Raw genomic sequence first — 16,987 nt, forward strand, 5'->3', positions numbered from 1 at the left:
TATTTTATTTCAGTACTCATATATTCATATATGCTAAACATAGGAGTATATTAATTTAAGACTATTGGTAAAAAATATATAGTCTTGTTTTTCTCTAACAATATATATATATATATATATATTTTTTTCCAATAGATTAATGTCATCCACCTTAGGATTAAAAAAACAAAAAAGCAAAGCAACACAAACAATTTGCTCAAAACTTGCTTTAAACGTGGCTTGTCTTAATTGGCCTTTAATTGGACCCTAATGCATGCCACCCGACAGAAAATACTTAGATTTTCACAATCCAAAAACCAAAAAGTTCTAACATGGCATTTAATTGGTGCCTGGGTCTTGGAAAACGAAACAACTCTTTCCCACGTAGAGTATTCATTAGAGAAGAAACAAGATGAAACGAAGCAACCATTTCTCTCGAGTCCTCCGTTTTGAAGTACCACCACCACCACCAACATTGCTGGTTTGCCAACAAAGTCTCTATTTGTGTTTCTTTTACTCACCTAATAGATCTGATTTGCTGATTGTTGTATATGTTTACTGCAGATCTATAAATGACAAACGAAGTGGATTTCAACCCTCAAGTTACCAATCAGGTCCCTAAGCAGGCTACCATCAAAAGAAGCAAAAAAGAACCAAGAAGTCTGGCTTAGCTGGAAACCATGGAAAATCTGAGATTCTGAGGTATGGAATTAGATAATTGCAAATTAAAATAAATGAAGGTTGTAAGTCGAATCTTCTTTCCTCAATTTACATAGAAATAAATTACTAAAACTAAAATAAGAACCTTGTCCACAACCTGGACCAGCCTTAGTTGAACTCAGCCCATTGATCAAGTCTTAGAGAATGGGCCAGTGTATGGGTGTTGTTTTCTAACCTAGAGGATTAGGATGGACTATTCATTGGAATTAATGGGGATAGTTTTAGATATCAATCTCATATGAATAGTCCATCTTAATCCTTCAAGTTAGAAAACAACTTCTATATTCTTCGTTGATTGCGCATGAAATCTAGTCATTTTACTAATCCAAGTTTGAATGCTTGGACAATTCCTCTGCACTTTCGTTTTTCTTTTCATAATTTCCATTGTTTTTCCGTTCTGCTTCTAGTACGATTAATATCTCTGCAGCTTCTTTCTTGATCTGGAGGTAGAAGTCAACTCAAAAGCGCGATGAACTGAAGAAAAATTCCAGCTCAAAAGCGAAAGTCTGTGCTGCCACTCCCACCTAGATCTCATCCTGGAACTCAAAAGCGCGTTCTGCTTTTAGTACGATTGCCAAAACATGATATAGCTATAAGCTCTACCACTTCTTTCTGAGGTCTTCATAATCATACAATTATTTCTTTCTTAATATTTGCTGATAAGGCGATTAATATCTCTGCAGCTTCTTTCTTGATCTGGAGGTACTGTCTGTCTCTAACTTAATTATTAGCTCTCTTATATTTGTGGAGATTTTTTGGACCTATCATTATTTGCATATATGCATGTTTTGACAGGTTTGCAGGTTTTGGATAGGGATATGGATTCTTCTTCTTCTTCTTCTCTTCCTTTTCCTGCTCCTCTTCGAGAAAAGTACGATGTGTTTCTTAGTTTCAGGGGTGAAGACACACGCGATACTTTTACCAGCCATCTTCATGCGGCTTTAGGTCGGAAGAACATTGAGACCTACATAGATAACAGACTTGAGAGAGGAGACGACATTGGACCTACCCTTCTAGAAGCAATCGAGAAATCGAAAATTGCACTAGTCATTTTCTCAAAAGACTACGCTTCTTCCACATGGTGTTTGAAAGAACTTGTGCATATACTTGGATGCAAGAAAAGCCATGGACAGATTGTTATACCCATTTTTATCGCATAGATCCATCGATGTACGAAAACAGCAGGGAACTTATGCACTTGAAGATCGTCCACTTAAGCGCAGAGGGATGAGGTGGTTGAATGGAGGGCTGCTTTGGAGGAAGCAGCCAATATGTCTGGGTTTCATTATTCCAGCAAAACAGGGTAACTAACTCTCTAATTTGTATCAATTTCTACTTTTTATTATTTGATTCATACTCTACTCATACTATTGTTTGTCTTTCATAACGATATTTGCCAGGACGACAGAGGCCGATTTTGTTGAGAAAGTTGTTCAAGATGTTTTGAACAAATTGAATCGCAAATCGTCAAGTGATTTAAAGGGCCTGTTTGGGATTGAAAAGAAAATTGAGAAAATTGAGTCTTTATTATGCTTAGATTCACCAGGTGTTTGCTGTGTAGGTATATGGGGCATGGGTGGTATTGGCAAGACTACCCTTGCTGATGCTGTATTTCACAGGCACTCCTCTAAATTTGAAGCTACTTGTTTTCTTGCAAATGTCAGGGGGGACTCAGAACAAACGAATGGACTACATCAGTTGCGAAATACACTTGTTCGTGATTTATTAAAGGATAAAGATGTAAATATCAACACTCCGTCTATACCACCTCATATTCAAGATAGGCTCAGGCGTACAAAGGCGCTCATTGTTCTTGATGATGTGGATGCTCGAAAACAACTAGAAGTTCTTGTTGGTGATGATGATCGGTTTTGCCAAGGAAGTCGAATCATTATAACTTCTAGAGATCAAGGCCTACTTGAGCAAAGAGTTGACCGTGAAAGGATATACAATGTTGAGGGATTATGTTCTGATGAAGGTCTTGAGCTCTTTCACTCGCATGCTTTTGGAAATAAGTCTCCGACAACAGATTACACTGAGTTGTCAAGAGAGGTGGTGGATTATATTAAGGGCATTCCATTAGTTCTTAAAGTTATGGGGTCCTCATTCCGTCGTTGCAAGAGCAAACAAGAGTGGGAAGATCAATGGGAAAAAGTGAAAGAATTTCCAGACGAAGAAATCAATCAAGTGTTGAGAATAAGTTACGATGGATTAGGAAAACATGAGAAGGAGATATTTCTTGATATAGCATGTTTTTATAAAGGCTGTGAGAGGAATTATGTTAAAGAATTATTAGATGGTTCTGGTTTCTGTGGGAAAAAGGGAATCAATGATCTTATTGATAGGTCTCTCATATCAATTTCATATTTCAATAGATGGTGGGGAAAAAAGTTAGAAGCACGGATAGAGATGCATGATTTGGTGGAAGAAATGGGTAAGGCAATTGCTCAAGAACAAGGCAGTAGGTTACTCATGGCAAAGGATGTCAATCAATTATTGGCAAATAACCAGGTAGTTTAATTATTCACATTTTCAATAAAAAAGTCAGATAATTCCTACAAATGTAATTTTGATTAAACTTTTTTTGTATATTATATTTTACATTTATATTGTTGCTCTTGATTGTCAGACCGATGGACATGTTCAAGCCATATCCATTTACTGGCGTGAGATGGAATATGCAAACTTCGAAAAGATGCGTGAACTGAGATGGCTACGTGTCTTTTCTTTTGAGGACCTCGCAACTTCATTAATTGGTTCTCTAGGTCTTCCAAATTCTCTCAGATATCTTGACTGGTACAGATATCCTTTGAAATCTTTGCCATCAAAATTTTCTGCTCAAAATCTTCTTGTCCTTGATATGCCGTGGGGCCAAGTTGAGGGGCAACTTTGGAATGAAGACCAGGTATATTATATATGCTTATTTTAGTTCCTGTATAACATGTGACCGAGAAAGTAATAATCTACAAGCTAATAAGTTATTAATTCTTGTTTAATTTGTTACAGAGTCCTCCTGTGAACTTAAAATGGATCCGTCTCAGTGGAAGCCCACATTTAACTGAAGTCCCAAATCTCTCTCGAAGTCTAAAAATTGAGCATATAGAAATGAATGACTGTCAAAGTTTGGTTGAAATTCCTTCGTATTTTCAACATCTTGGCAAGCTTACTTATCTTGACCTTGGGAGATGCCATGCAATCTTGAATTCTTAGATTTGTCTTTAACAGCAATAGAGGAATTGCCTTCATCCGTTTGGTCTCAGGAAAAAATATCTCACTTAGATATTACATATTGTAAACATCTTAAGAGTCTTCCAAGCAACACTTGTAAGCTGAAACCCTCTCTTAGTCTAGAAGGCTGCGAATCTCTTTGCGAGTTTTGGGAGCTTCCCAGGGATACAACAGAGCTAGCGTTGACTCGTTCAACAATAAAAGAATTGAGGATTAATGCATCAATAGAGTCTGCCGTTGGTCTCACTGCAATTAAACTGAATTATTGCGAAAGCCTTTTGAGTCTCCCAACGAACATTTGGAAGTTGAAATCTCTGAAGAGCCTTGATCTCCAGTTTTGTTCTAACTTTCAAAACTTCCCAGAAATCTCGGAGGTTATGGAATATCTAGAGTTTCTAAATTTATCAGATACAGCGGTTAAAGAGCTACCCCCATCAATTAGAAATCTAGTTGCGCTTCGAGAATTAGATCTCCACAACTGCAAGAACCTTGAATCTTTACCAGAGCTCCCCCCATCACTGAAGGCAATTAATCTCCAGTTTTGTTTTAACTTTCAAAACTTCCCAGAAATCTCGGAGGTTATGGAATATCTGGAGATTCTAAATTTAATAGGTACAACGGTTAAAGAGCTACCCCCATCAATTGGAAATCTAGTTGCGCTTCGGAAATTAGATCTCGAGCGCTGCAAGAACCTTGAGGTTGTCCCCGATGAGCTCTTTTGCTTAATCTCATTACAAGAGTTATTTTTGAGGGGGACCAAAATTAAGAGAATACCTGCAAGCATCAAACAACAAGCTGCTCAGTTGTCTCGCCTGTTCCTCACCAACTGCAAGAGCCTTGAATCTTTACCAGAGCTCCCCCCATTGCTTCAACATCTTGAAGTAGAAGGTTGCACGTCACTGAAGACAGTGTCAAGTTCAAGCACTGCACTCGCACAAGGTTGGGAAAAATATAAATTTTCTCGAGGGCTTCATGAGCAACATATATTTTTGGAATGCCCAGAGTTGGATGAGAATGCACGAAGCAACATAATGGCTGATGCACAGCTCAGAATTATGCGAATGGCAACTGCGTCGTCAAAGTTTAAAGAAGACAAAATTGAAGAACCATCATATGATTCAGATGATAGCTATGATGATGAGGTATCTCTCTCTCTCTCTCTCTCTCTCTCTCTCTCTCTCTCTCTCTCTCTAACTCACTTCTGTTGAAGAAGTTGCTCTTTGTTTTTCACGAGTTTAATAACTATGATGTCCATATCCATGGTACAGGAATCTTCCGTTGGCATTATATGTTGTGGGAATGAAATTCCAAAATGGTTCAGCCATAAAAGTGAGGGATGTTCAATAAAGATTGAGCTTCCTCGTGATTGGTTTAGCACAGATTTCTTGGGCTTCGCTCTATCTCTTGTTGTTGACTTTGCTGCATGGGATATGGAGATTATATGCAAGTACAACTTCAAAACTAGTAATGGTGAAAGCCATGAAGTCAACCATCCTTGGTGTAGTCCGTTAATGACTGGAAGCAGAGGAGATTCACCTGAGGTGTTCGTGTGGTGGTATAGTGGTTTCTTTGAAGAAGTTGTAGAGGGAGCTCAAAGCCCCACTGCGTTTTACAAACTTGTTACTGAGGTCAATGTTCACTTCCACTTGTTACAAACTTGTTACTGAGCGTTATGACAAGGAGGAGGCGATGAAGGTGGAAAAGTGTGGGATATGTCTGTTGTATGGCAAAGATGCCGAGATGATAAAGCAGAGGGCTTTGTAGATCAAGCCGATATCCCTAAATTCAAAATTTCATTTCATTTGAGCTGTTTGCAAGACTTGTGGCTGAGGATGCTTTTGAGTTTGTTAGGCTGAGGGATGTCTTTCTTGTTTTAACCCTTTATCCTCTCCATCGCCAAGCTTTTTGGCTAAGCATGCTTTTGAGTTTAGTAATTTTCTTCATTGAATTCAAGTATTAAATTGTTAATAGTGTCATTTAAGTAATTTTGAGACTCTGGGCATAAATGAGTAGATATTTTTGGAAACTCATATCTATAATAAGGTTAAATACATTGGGCCTCTTGGTCATCACTTCAGAGTTTGGGGGCCTTTTTTGTGCAGAGCAATGGCCTCTCAGTTAGTGCAAAAGCAAAGTCAATGAAAGATTGGCTTATCATGGAATTTCTGGGTCAACTTTAAACGTAATTTTCACACTTTTTCCCACCAATTATGGGGACAAAAATGTATTCAGTTGTCTGATTGTGCTGTAATCGGACAGCTCAACATTCACTGGTTTTTTTTAAGACAAAAAATAAATAAATGAAAATAAAAATTGTATTCAGTGCTACTGATATTGGCAATAATAAACATTGCCCCAAGCTTTTAGGAGATATATATATATATATATATAGTCGTTGTCGCAATAAAAACAAGCCTTGTTTTTTTACAAATAAAAATAAATTTTTAATCCCAAAGTATTACTTAATTGCCATTTATATATCTCAATCAACAACTAAGCTGCAAAACTCGTATATAGATAAATAAATAAAAAGCTGCAAAACTTGTCAAATAGTTCACATATAATTACTAGTTTGACGTTACAAATTTATCAATATTTGAATTTGTTTGATACGTGTGATTTGCAGTTTTTTTTTTCTTTGTTTCTCTATTTATGAGATTGGTGATTTACAATTTTATTTTTGTAACGATAAAGAAATAAGGCGTGGGCGTTTTCTCCTTTACCAAAATTAAAAGCATCCCACCTTACATTTGTATCCCCTTTCCTCCTCGCTTTCTTATCTTCCCCATGGATGTCGACAAACACTAATGGTCAATGGCAAAGTGATGATGGTACTTGATCATTTCAATTTTCTTAAATAATTTAAAAAATGATAAAAGAAAAATATACGGGAATCAAAGAGTGTTAACTTCTTGGTTTGAAGTATTTTTCAGCATTTATAAGTTCATTAACAATTGTATTCAGATCGTGAATTAACAAAAAAAAAATGTAACTAGTTGCATACGTTTGCTTAGCCCAATTGACTATAGCGGATGTGCTTCTTACTCTACATTCGAGTTCGAATCCCACTTCCTATAATTTAAATTAGATTAAAGTAGAATATCGTTTATATATAAAAATATAACTAGCTTAATAGGTTACATTTTTGTTGACTAAATTAAGCAAAATGAGTCATGTTAGAGATAATCTTCCATGTAACCATGATGTGAATCTTACAATAAAATTTACGGCTAACATGTATGGTCCATTGTGCTTAGTATTCATTTTGGGAAATATTTTTGCTCAGTACGTTAATTCAATATGTATGCTCACCACTATTTTTAATACTTGACACATGCAATTATGCAAGCTTTTAGGAGATATATATATATATATATATATATATAGTCGTTGTCGCAATAAAAACAAGCCTTTTTTTTCACAAATAAAAATAAATTTTTAATCCCAAAGTATTACTTAATTGCCATTTATATACCTCAATGAACAACTAAGCTGCAAAACTCGTATATCGATAAATAAATAAAAAGCTGCAAAACTCATCAAATAGTTCACATATAATAAAATTGCAATGATGAAATGAGTTATAAACTACGTCACTAGTTTGACGTTACAAATTTATGACTATTTGAATTTATTTGATATGTGTGATTTGTAGTTTTTTTTTCTTCTCTGTTTCTCTATTTATGAGATTGGTGATGTACAGTTTTATTTTTGTAACGATAAAGAAATAAGGCATGGGCGTTTTCTCCTTTACCAAAATTAAAAGCATCCCACCTTACATTTGTATCCCCTTTCCTCCTCGCTTTCTTATCTTCCCCATGGATGTCGACAAACCCTAATGGTCAATGGCAAAGTGATTATGGTACTTGATCATTTCAATTTTCCTAAATAATTTAAAAAATGATAAAAGAAAAATATAAGGGATCAAAGAGTGTTAACTTCTTGGTTTGAAGTATTTTTCAGCATTTATAAGTTCATTAACAATTGTATTCAGATCGTGAATTAACCAAAAAAATGTAACTAGTCGCATACGTGTGCTAAAGAAAATGAACTAAATAAAAATCAATTCCGCATTTACAGTAATACAAAAATGAAAGCGCTCAGCTCCCATCAGAGAACTAGGACATTCCGAGCTCACATTAACTGCTTCTGCCAAAAAAAGACTAAAAATTCAAAACAATCTGATTGAGAGCACATTTCCATCAACGTCAAAGCCCGATCAACCACTACCATTATACATATACAATCATAAACACTATGATATAAATACAACTATAGATTGGTTTTGCGACGGCTTATACGACCAAAATGAAGAGAGAGGAGAGAGAGTACCTGCGCAAGGACCGGTTTAGGGAGACCGGAGGCTTGGAAGAAAGCGACGGCTTCGCTGCCACTAATCCCGCCATCGCGGTCCAAATCGGTTCGTCGGAAATAAGCATCGAAGAGATCCACAATTGCCGATTGGTTTTGCGCCGACGCCATCACCACCGTCGAATTGCGATTCGCCAAGATCAGACCATGAGATCAAGAGTGCCGCGTGCTCAAGCTACCGTGTACCTGAGGAGCAGCGGAGCAATCAGAAAACCAAGAATTGGGAACGAAAATCCGAAGCCCTAAAATGACATACAGAGAGATTTGAAATTCCTTCGTATTTTCAACATCTTAGCAAGCTTACTTATCTTGACCTTGCGCGGTGCTACAATCTCAAAAATCTTCCCGAGATGCCATGCAGTCTTGAATTCTTAGATTTGTCTTGGACAGCAACAAAGAAATTGCCTTCATCAGTTTGGTCTCACGAAAAAATATCTCACTTAGATCTTAAATTTTGTGAACATCTTAAGAGTCTTCCAAGCAACAGTTGTAAGCTGAAACTCTCGAATTCTTTTAGTGTAGAAGGCTGCGAATATCTTTGCAAGTTTTGGGAGCTTCCCAGGAATCAGTGTTTTCAAAGGCATGCCTTCGCGCGCGTCGGCGCGAGGCGGGAGGAAAACGCCCGAGGCGGTCGGCTGTTTCGCGAGTTGCACGTTTAGCGCTAGAAAGGCGTGAGAAGGCGTGGCCAGGCGGATAAAGGCGTATCAGATCTGGAAACTTTTGAACCGGAAGAAATTTGCGACTCTGCAAATTTTCTGCAAATTTTCTGCGTTGAAGATGACTTCGCGAAGAAGACGACTTGCCTTTTTTTTATTTTAGGTTTATTGTAATGAAACGACGTCGTTTTGATTGCAGTGTTTTAAAAACAATATTAAAGTGAAACGACGTCGTTTCACCTGGAATCTGTGTTTTTTTTTTTAAAAAAAAACACGCTAGTTTCAGTTTTTTTCCTTACCTTTATTGTAATAAACTTAATACAATAGTTAATATCTTTCTTTTTTTCTTCTCCAATCGGCTGTTGGTTTTCTACTTACCCTTTTTTCTTTTTCTTTTTTTTGTCTTTCTCTAAATTAATATATTAACACATGAACTATATATATATATATATATATATTGTATAGTATGTGTACAACTCTAATTTCTACCCTTATCAGATAATTCCATTAATTTCAAGAATTCTCTTCATCTTTTGATTGCAAGTAAGTTTTTTTTTAAATTTATTTTTTACGTACATACATCATACTTGTATAATTTGACAATAATAAACTGTAATTTGAAGTTCCATATAATTTTATGTTTTGATGTTGAATAAATATTATTTTATATTTTGTGATTGATTATTATGCTTTGAATGACAATTAATACTTATATTTGATTATATTTAGAAAATTGTTATGGTCGAATAAGAATTAGTTGTACAATTTAATCGTATTGTATTATTCATAAATTTTTCTTATTAAAATAAATTAATGTTCAAAAGGCTTACGCCTCAACGCTTTAAGGCTTACGCCTCGTATAGCGCTACTAAAAACGCCTCGCCTATACGCCTCGCCTTTGAAAACATTGCCAGGAATACAACATTGCTAGCGTTTAGTGGTACAACAGTAAAAGAATTGAGGAATACATCAATAGAGTCTGTTGTTGGTCTCACTGCAATTAAACTGATCAATTGCGAAAGCCTTGTGAGTCTCCCAATGAGCATTTGGAAGTTGAATTATCTGGAGAGCCTTGATCTCAGTGGTTGCTATAACTTTCAACACTTCCCAGAAATATTGGAGGCTATGGAACATCTGCAATTTCTAAATTTATCAGGTACCGCGGTTAAAGAGCTGCCCCCATCAATTGGAAATCTAGTTGCGCTTCAAAAATTAGATCTAAGTGGGACCGAAATTAAGAACATACCTGCAAGCATCAAAGAAGCTGCTCAGCTGTCTCATATGTGCCTCATAAATTGCAAGAGCCTTGAATCTTTACCAGAGCTCCCCCCATTACTGCAATGTCTTGAAGCACGTGCTTGCACGTCACTGAAGACTGTGTCTAGTTCAAGCACTACAATCACACAAGGTTGGGGCGAATATATATATTTTCAAAGGCTTTATGAGAAACATATATTTTCTGGTTGCCCAAAGTTGGATGAGAATGCACGAAGCAACATAATGGGTGATGCACAGCTCAGAATTATGCGAATGGCAACTGCGTCGTCAAAGTTTAAAGAAGACAAAATTGAACAACCATCATATGATTCAAATGAGGTCTCTCTCTCTCTCTCTCTCTCTCTCTCTCACGCACACACTCTGTCTGTCGAACTCACTTCTGTTGAAGAAGTTGCTCTTTGTTTTTCACGAGTTTAATAATTATGATGTCCATGGTACAGGAATCTTTATTCAAGAGATCTTTTGTTGCCATTAGATGTTTTGGGAATGAAATTCCAAATTGGTTCAGCCATAAAAGTGAGGGATGTTCAATGAAGATTGAGCTTCCTCGTGATTGGTTTAGCACAGATTTCTTGGGTTTCGCTCTATCTCTTGTTCTTCGCAATGCTCAATATGGGTATATGCGCTGTTTATGCAAGTATAACTTCAAAACTAGTAATGGTGAAAGCCATGAAATCAGACATCCTTTGCATAATCTGTTCACCACTGATAATGTCCATCGAAGAGAGGAAGATTCACGTGGGGTGTTTGTGTGGTGGTATAATAATGTCTTTGAAGAAGTTGTAAAAGGAGCTCAAAGCCTCACTGCATTTTACAAACTTGTTTCTGAGGTCAATGTTGACTTCATCGTATGGAATCTTAGCTACGAACCCCTTCTGGAGGCGGAAAAGTGTGGGATATGTCTGTTGTATGGCAAAGGTGCTGAGATGATAAAGCAGAGGGCTTTGTAGATCAAGCCGATATCCCTAAATTCAAAATTCATTTTATTTGAGCTGTTTGTTATGCAAGCCTTGTGGCTGAGGATGCTTCTGAGTTTGTTAGGCGTAGGGATGTCTTTCTTGTTTTAACCCTTCCCCCTTTCCATCGCCAAGCTTCTTGGCTAAGGATGCTATTGAGTTTAGTAATTTTCTTCATTCAATTCAAGTATTAAATAAGTATGATCCAGTTTTCCTTTTATCAATGTCAAGATTTGAGAATAAAAAAATAACAAGTTTTCCTTTTATGAAATCATTTCCCTGGCTAGATTCCCTTCAAAGCACATGCACAATTCTCCATGTCTATGCATACCTTTTCTGGGATGTGTGTGCTTGTATGCATGCCTGTGTCTGTCAAGTAATCGAATGATATTTCAGAATGCTTGTCCCATTGTATAAGAGCAAATTTCCCTTCCCCATCTACCTAAACATAAAAATACTGGATGCATTACCAAATCTGGTAATCGTTTCTGCAACGAATAAAATAGATTTCATAATCGCGGACAAACTTCAAATGGAGTATGTATACAAGAATCTCTCAGCAACTTTCTAGATTCAGTGGGACCATTTATTGGAAGTTTAGATCTTTGTTCTAAAATTTTCAGTTTCTTGATTGGACAAAGAACAAACATAAGCACACAACTTATTGCTGAAAAGAAAGAAAGCAGAAGCAAAAGCAAGTCCATATGGCAATGTAATTTTGTAAAGCAAGTGGGAAAGGAGCAGTAGACAATGATATCCATTGATCCAATTTAATGAACTAATTGCTCATCCTATGATCAATGGTAGCTTCAAAAGATGATCTACAGTTGGAAATTAATTCCTAGGCTGATTAATCTGTTTCTTTTCATTAAACTCATTCAAATAGGGTGTATTTTGTTACTTTTACATTTTGTTTTAAATATTAGGGTGTACTTAGATCAAATACTCAGTTAGTTTTAGAATTCATTTAACAACACCCTTTTTGAAAAATCTAAATTAGATACCTCGACTTTTTAATTTCATTCAAATTCATCAAAAGTATGCACCGAATACACCCCTAAACTTTGGGTGATTAATGAGACAAATGCCATCAAAGTGAGGGATGTTCAATAAAGATTGAGCTTCCTCATGATTGGTTTAGCACAGATTTCTTTGGTTTTGCTCTATCTTTTGTTGTTGGCTTTGCTGCACAGAAGATTGGATGCAAGTACAACTTCAAAACTAGCAATGGTGAAAGCCATGAAGTCAACCATCCTTTGTTTTATGATTCACGAATAAATGAACTAACCTTTGTTTATGAAGATTCACATGAGGTGTTTGTGTGGTGGTATAATATTGTCTTTGAAGAAGTTATAGAGGAAGCTCGAAGCCCCATTGCATTTACAACCATTTTACTGAGGTCAATGTTGACTTCCTCCTACTGAATTATCATCGCGAACCCTTTCCGGTGGGGGACGAGGTGGAGGTGGAAAGGTGTGGGATGTATATTTTATGGCAAAGATGCTGAGATGATAAAGAAGAGGGCTTTGTATGCCCAAGATGACGAAATTCAAATTTTCTTTTGATTTGAGCTGTTTGCTTTGCATTTTGCATTGCACTAAACGATTCTGGTAGCATTTTGCATTGCACTTCCTTTGGGACACGCACGGTATATGGACTCGTTGATTTTCCTCCCTTTGTTGGAAGCTGTTTAATGATTTCAACGTCTTCTGCGAGAGATGATATAAACCAGTCCACATCAAAGATTGCATCGAAGTTGCTGCACTAAATACACGAAATAACACACAAATACTCTTGACTATTTTGCTTACATTGACCTCGACAATAGTTCTTTAACTGTGATATGTTGAAACTGACCTGGAATCCTTCCAAAACGATTTCTGGTCGAGCTTCAGAACAACAAGAGTAGCATTCAAGATATATAAGCTGCAACAACAGCATCAGTTATCGTAACAGAATCAGGAAACAAAGCATCAGAGACAGAATCAGCAACAAAAGCATGCATGATTAGAAGCCAGTCTCATCAATGAAACTCATGGAATGAAAAAGTTACAAAGTCCTATCAACTAGTCCTATACAAGAGCTACTTATAACCAGATGCCAAAACGAAATAACTATCGACAATTAGAATAATAAAGAAGTCATTTGGAATCTGAATGCATAACCACAAGGTTCTTTTAAGCCTTTATATGAACAAATGAGAACAATAAGTTAAGCCTTGAATAGAAGAAAACTATGCAACTCTAGCTCAATCAAGAAACTCACCCCTGTTCTTTGTTGGTTTAAGCCTCCACTCGTAGCAATCAACAAGTAGCGATTCAAATGTGTTTTCACATCAGCAGCTGCAACATTAAATTTAGTGCATGGAATGAACAAAACAAGGCATCAGCAATTCCAGATTAAGAAAAATTATCAAGTTTTAATTGAATCTCAGTCTGAATATCTGATCATCCGCAAGTTAAGAGAAACTTGAAAGCTTATTCATTACTGCAACCATGGAGAAAAAAGGGCATAAATAAAATTAATAATATCTGATATACTTTACTTGCAAAGTTATCAGCGGCATTGCTGCAACCATGGAACTTATCCGATTTCCTTGTGCTCCATAAATCTCGACCTGAGCTCCCTCCACCCTCCTCTGGAGTTAGCGGGCTTCTGCCATGTCTTCTTACCTTGTCAGGGTTGCTTGCCTGGCGGACCCAGGAATTTCTCAGGAGAGGTGCAATTTTCAAAAGCTAAGAGCTATTAAAAAAAATAATAAAAGATAAAAAATGAAAACAACTAAACATCCTTATAATTTAAACAATATACATGTAAAATCATAATCAAAATCAGCAACAAGGGACAGGGAGTATAATCTATAAACAGACACCAAATTGCTTTTTTTTTTCTTTTCTATTTGTATAGTTCCACAGTAAAGCAAATAGGTACAACTATATCAAGCTTCTAACTAGTTTTTTGCTGCTTTGACATGTTCAAAAGTAGAATTGCCTACTATCAACCGCTTACCCTATATTAGTCCTTCAAACCTTGACATAATGTCATAATTGCAGCATAACTTCAGAATAATAATCAAGTAGAAACTTCCAGTTCCACAAGCTAACAATGACAGCCAAAGGAAAAAATTACACAGACCAAAATTCACTAATTGGAGCAAAATCAAACATACCCAGCTGGAAAAGAGAAAAAAAAAAACAATCTTCTAACCAAAGTTTCATAGTAGCATTTCCTAATGAACACTGCTTAGAGAAGAACCCAATTGGACCAACTAAAAGTTGAATGTAATTTACGTCATTGAGGAAGAAATGCAGCATACCCGGATGAAATTTCGCCTCTTCGGGTAAGGACTTTGAGCTTCTGCAGAGCCCAATTGAGTACAAGTTTTGTGTGCATTTTGAGAGTGAAGCAAAAGGGGTTTAGAAGTTGGCTTAACGAAAGTTGAAGGAAAAGAAGAGGAGGTCTTACAGTTTTTTGTGCGCAGCAGCTGTAGCACAGCGCCTAGGTGGTTTGGGCATTTCGTCGAACACGTTGCGTGCGTCTCTAGTCTGAAGCAGAGGTGCAACTCCAGCTGCTCTAATGGACTTTTCCGGCAACCGGAGGTGCAGGTGCATCTCCTTGCGCCTGCACAGGTCCGCCATGCAATATAACCCCGAATATCAATCTCATTATAATGCAGATATACAAATTATATAAAACAGGTCACTACTGAATGACATAATTCAAGACATCAATGAAGAGCCTTACATGTAAAGTTTTACAAATTCCAAATTGCCCTGCCGTTTCTGAGTATTGACAAGTAGTGTTGATGCTGACGCAAGAGCGGGAGGATCCGACCCGGCCCATAAACAAGGCTTCCAAGCAGTGGCGGAGCCAGGAATTTATGTGTTGGGGGGCCAATATATAAACCAAACAAGACATTAAAAAATTTCAAATTTTCAACCTTAATAATGTTTGGAAAAATTAAAGGCAAAAAATAATTGTTTATTCAATTAGGTATCAAAATAACACTCGTCGTTCTTTCATATCTCGAAAACCATCTATGATTGAGTCAACGCTAAACTTTTCTGCAATTTCCCTTTCAATGTACATAATCAAAGAGTCTGTGAGAAATTCATCTTCCATCTTGTTACGGAGCCTAGTTTTTACTATACGCATAGCAGAAAATGATCGCTCTGCAGTTGCTGTAGAAACAGGAAGAGTAAGCACAAGAACAACCACTCTATAAACAAGTGGATATGTCATTGATCTTCTAGTTGTTACCATCCATTGAGATAGATCAGAAATTGTTGACAAGTTTTTGAACTCTGGAAGTCTAACGACGTCATTCTCAAAATGTTGAAGTTGTCTTCTCAAACCTATCTTCTCATGATCTTCAAAGTCTTGTGGATAGAACTTATCTACCAATTGACGAATATCATCAATCCTAAAAGATTTATTCACTTCACGAGATCCAAAGCCGACCCCATAATAAGCAGCTCTGTTGTTTGATCACTAAATCTGCTATTTAATTCTTGAAGTTGAGAATCTATTGTAGCATAAAAAATATCTATCATATAATAATGCTTAATCGTAAAATCATCTTGTTGATGGCGAGCTCTACCTCGTCTTGCAAACATAACGAGCATTCATATCTAGGATATCTATGTTCCGTGCTTCACAAAAAGAATTCACCTTGGTAAGCAAAGAATCCCATCCATCATCTCTTAATTCTTGGATGAGTGCTTTAGTGGAAGAAACAAGATTCATGGCATTTATGATGTCTTGGGATTGACATTGCAAAGCTTGACAAAGATCACTAGTGATCTCCATAAGTTCTTTCATAAGATGTAAGATAAAGATAAATTCATATGAAGTCATTGCCTCATAAGCTGCATCAGCATCTCCTCGTTGAGAATAAGTAGTTCCGTTATCAATTATATTAATTAGAACTATGCATGTTGCACTAAACATATTTACCAAGCTAGTAATTGATTTCAAATGAGAACCCCAACGAGTATCACCAGCACGTTGTAAGATGCCAATTTGGTTCATTCCTTTCCCAGTCTCGAGCTCATCAATTGCAATCATGTGCTCAATTTCAGCAGCTTGAGCATTTTTCAGTTCATCATTACGCTTGCATGAAACACCAATAATATTGACAATAGAAGTCAATTTAGTGAAAAAGTGGTGAACATGAATAACTTCTCTTGATGATGCAATTAATGCCAATTGTAATCGATGTGCTAAACAATGAACATAGTAAGCATATGGGCAATCATTCAAAATCAAAGCTTGTAACCCATTCCATTCACCTCGCATGTTACTTGCACCATCATATCCTTGTCCTCTAATATTTTGAATATTTAGTGAATTATGAGACAATATAGAGTATATACCTTTTTTCAGAGTTAATGCCTCAGTGTCTGACACATGAACAAGCCCAAAAAAGAACTCCTGAATAAGACCTTTTGTCAACAAATCGCAACACTATAGCCATTTGCTCTCTCTTGGATTCATCACGCGCTTCATCAACAATTATACAAAACTTTGATTCCCCAATTTCTTCACAGATTGCTTTCTTCACTTTAGTTGAAAAAACATGTAAAATTTCTTTTTGGATCTGTGGTGATGTGTAAGAGGCATTTTTGGGAGCTTTATCTAAGATAACTCCAGCAACTTTTTCATTAAATGCAGCCAATATTTCTAACATTTGAAGAAAATTTCCACGATTGATTGAATTTTTTTTTTCATCATGGCCTCTAAAAGCACATCCTTGGAATGCAAGCCACCTGACTGCTTCAATTGTTGCCTTAAGTCGTA

At 36.5% G+C, this 16,987-nt stretch overlaps 3 protein-coding genes and 1 long non-coding RNA gene across 4 annotated transcripts in view; 1 reads left to right on the forward strand and 3 right to left on the reverse strand.

Annotated features, from left to right (window-relative positions):
* The window catches only part of LOC107882015 (protein ROOT HAIR SPECIFIC 17-like), a 34,781-nt gene extending 19,955 nt beyond the window's left edge, over nucleotides 1-14,826 (reverse strand). Inside the window, exons 1-4 of the mRNA XM_089055055.1 lie at nucleotides 14,654-14,826; nucleotides 14,358-14,361; nucleotides 13,734-13,923; nucleotides 13,454-13,530 (exon numbers count right to left, since the gene is read on the reverse strand). Of these exons, the coding sequence (XP_088911181.1) occupies nucleotides 13,454-13,530; nucleotides 13,734-13,923; nucleotides 14,358-14,361; nucleotides 14,654-14,826 (444 nt within the window). The remainder of the gene's footprint in view (nucleotides 1-13,453; nucleotides 13,531-13,733; nucleotides 13,924-14,357; nucleotides 14,362-14,653) is intronic.
* Nucleotides 1,027-11,250, forward strand: LOC103343893 (TMV resistance protein N-like). Its single transcript, XM_089054410.1, is given in 10 exon segments — nucleotides 1,027-1,401; nucleotides 1,495-1,849; nucleotides 1,851-1,921; nucleotides 1,924-2,002; nucleotides 2,100-3,210; nucleotides 3,329-3,604; nucleotides 3,706-3,880; nucleotides 3,883-5,069; nucleotides 5,196-5,555; nucleotides 11,063-11,250. Coding segments are annotated over 9 exon segments (3,711 nt in total). The 5' UTR covers nucleotides 1,027-1,401; nucleotides 1,495-1,517; the 3' UTR covers nucleotides 11,183-11,250.
* LOC148916078 (uncharacterized) lies at nucleotides 7,961-8,559 on the reverse strand. The gene is made up of 2 exons (XR_016127861.1): nucleotides 8,260-8,559; nucleotides 7,961-8,076 (listed from the first exon to the last, which is right to left on the reverse strand). It is a non-coding gene; the product is annotated as an uncharacterized LOC148916078 (long non-coding RNA).
* Nucleotides 14,827-15,184: 358 nt separating the features above from the next.
* LOC148916079 (uncharacterized) lies at nucleotides 15,185-16,486 on the reverse strand. The gene is made up of 2 exons (XM_089055056.1): nucleotides 15,789-16,486; nucleotides 15,185-15,611 (listed from the first exon to the last, which is right to left on the reverse strand). The coding sequence occupies exons 1-2, from the start codon at nucleotides 16,484-16,486 to the stop codon at nucleotides 15,185-15,187; spliced, it is 1,125 nt and encodes a 374-aa protein (XP_088911182.1).
* Nucleotides 16,487-16,987: the final 501 nt, after the last annotated feature.

The sequence above is a fragment of the Prunus mume genome, linkage group LG6 (assembly GCF_029339155.1).
Source record: "Prunus mume cultivar Tortuosa linkage group LG6, ASM2933915v1, whole genome shotgun sequence".
Lineage (NCBI taxonomy): Eukaryota > Viridiplantae > Streptophyta > Magnoliopsida > Rosales > Rosaceae > Prunus > Prunus mume.

Excerpts from the sequence above, each read along its gene's own strand:
- LOC148916079 (XM_089055056.1), bottom strand. The coding sequence starts at position 16,486 with ATGCGAGGTGAATGGAATGGGTTACAAGCTTTGATTTTGAATGATTGC. Across the intron at positions 15,612-15,788 it reads CGTTATGTTTGCAAGACGAG|GATTGATGATATTCGTCAAT; the intron begins GTAGAGCTCGCC and ends TAAATCTTTTAG.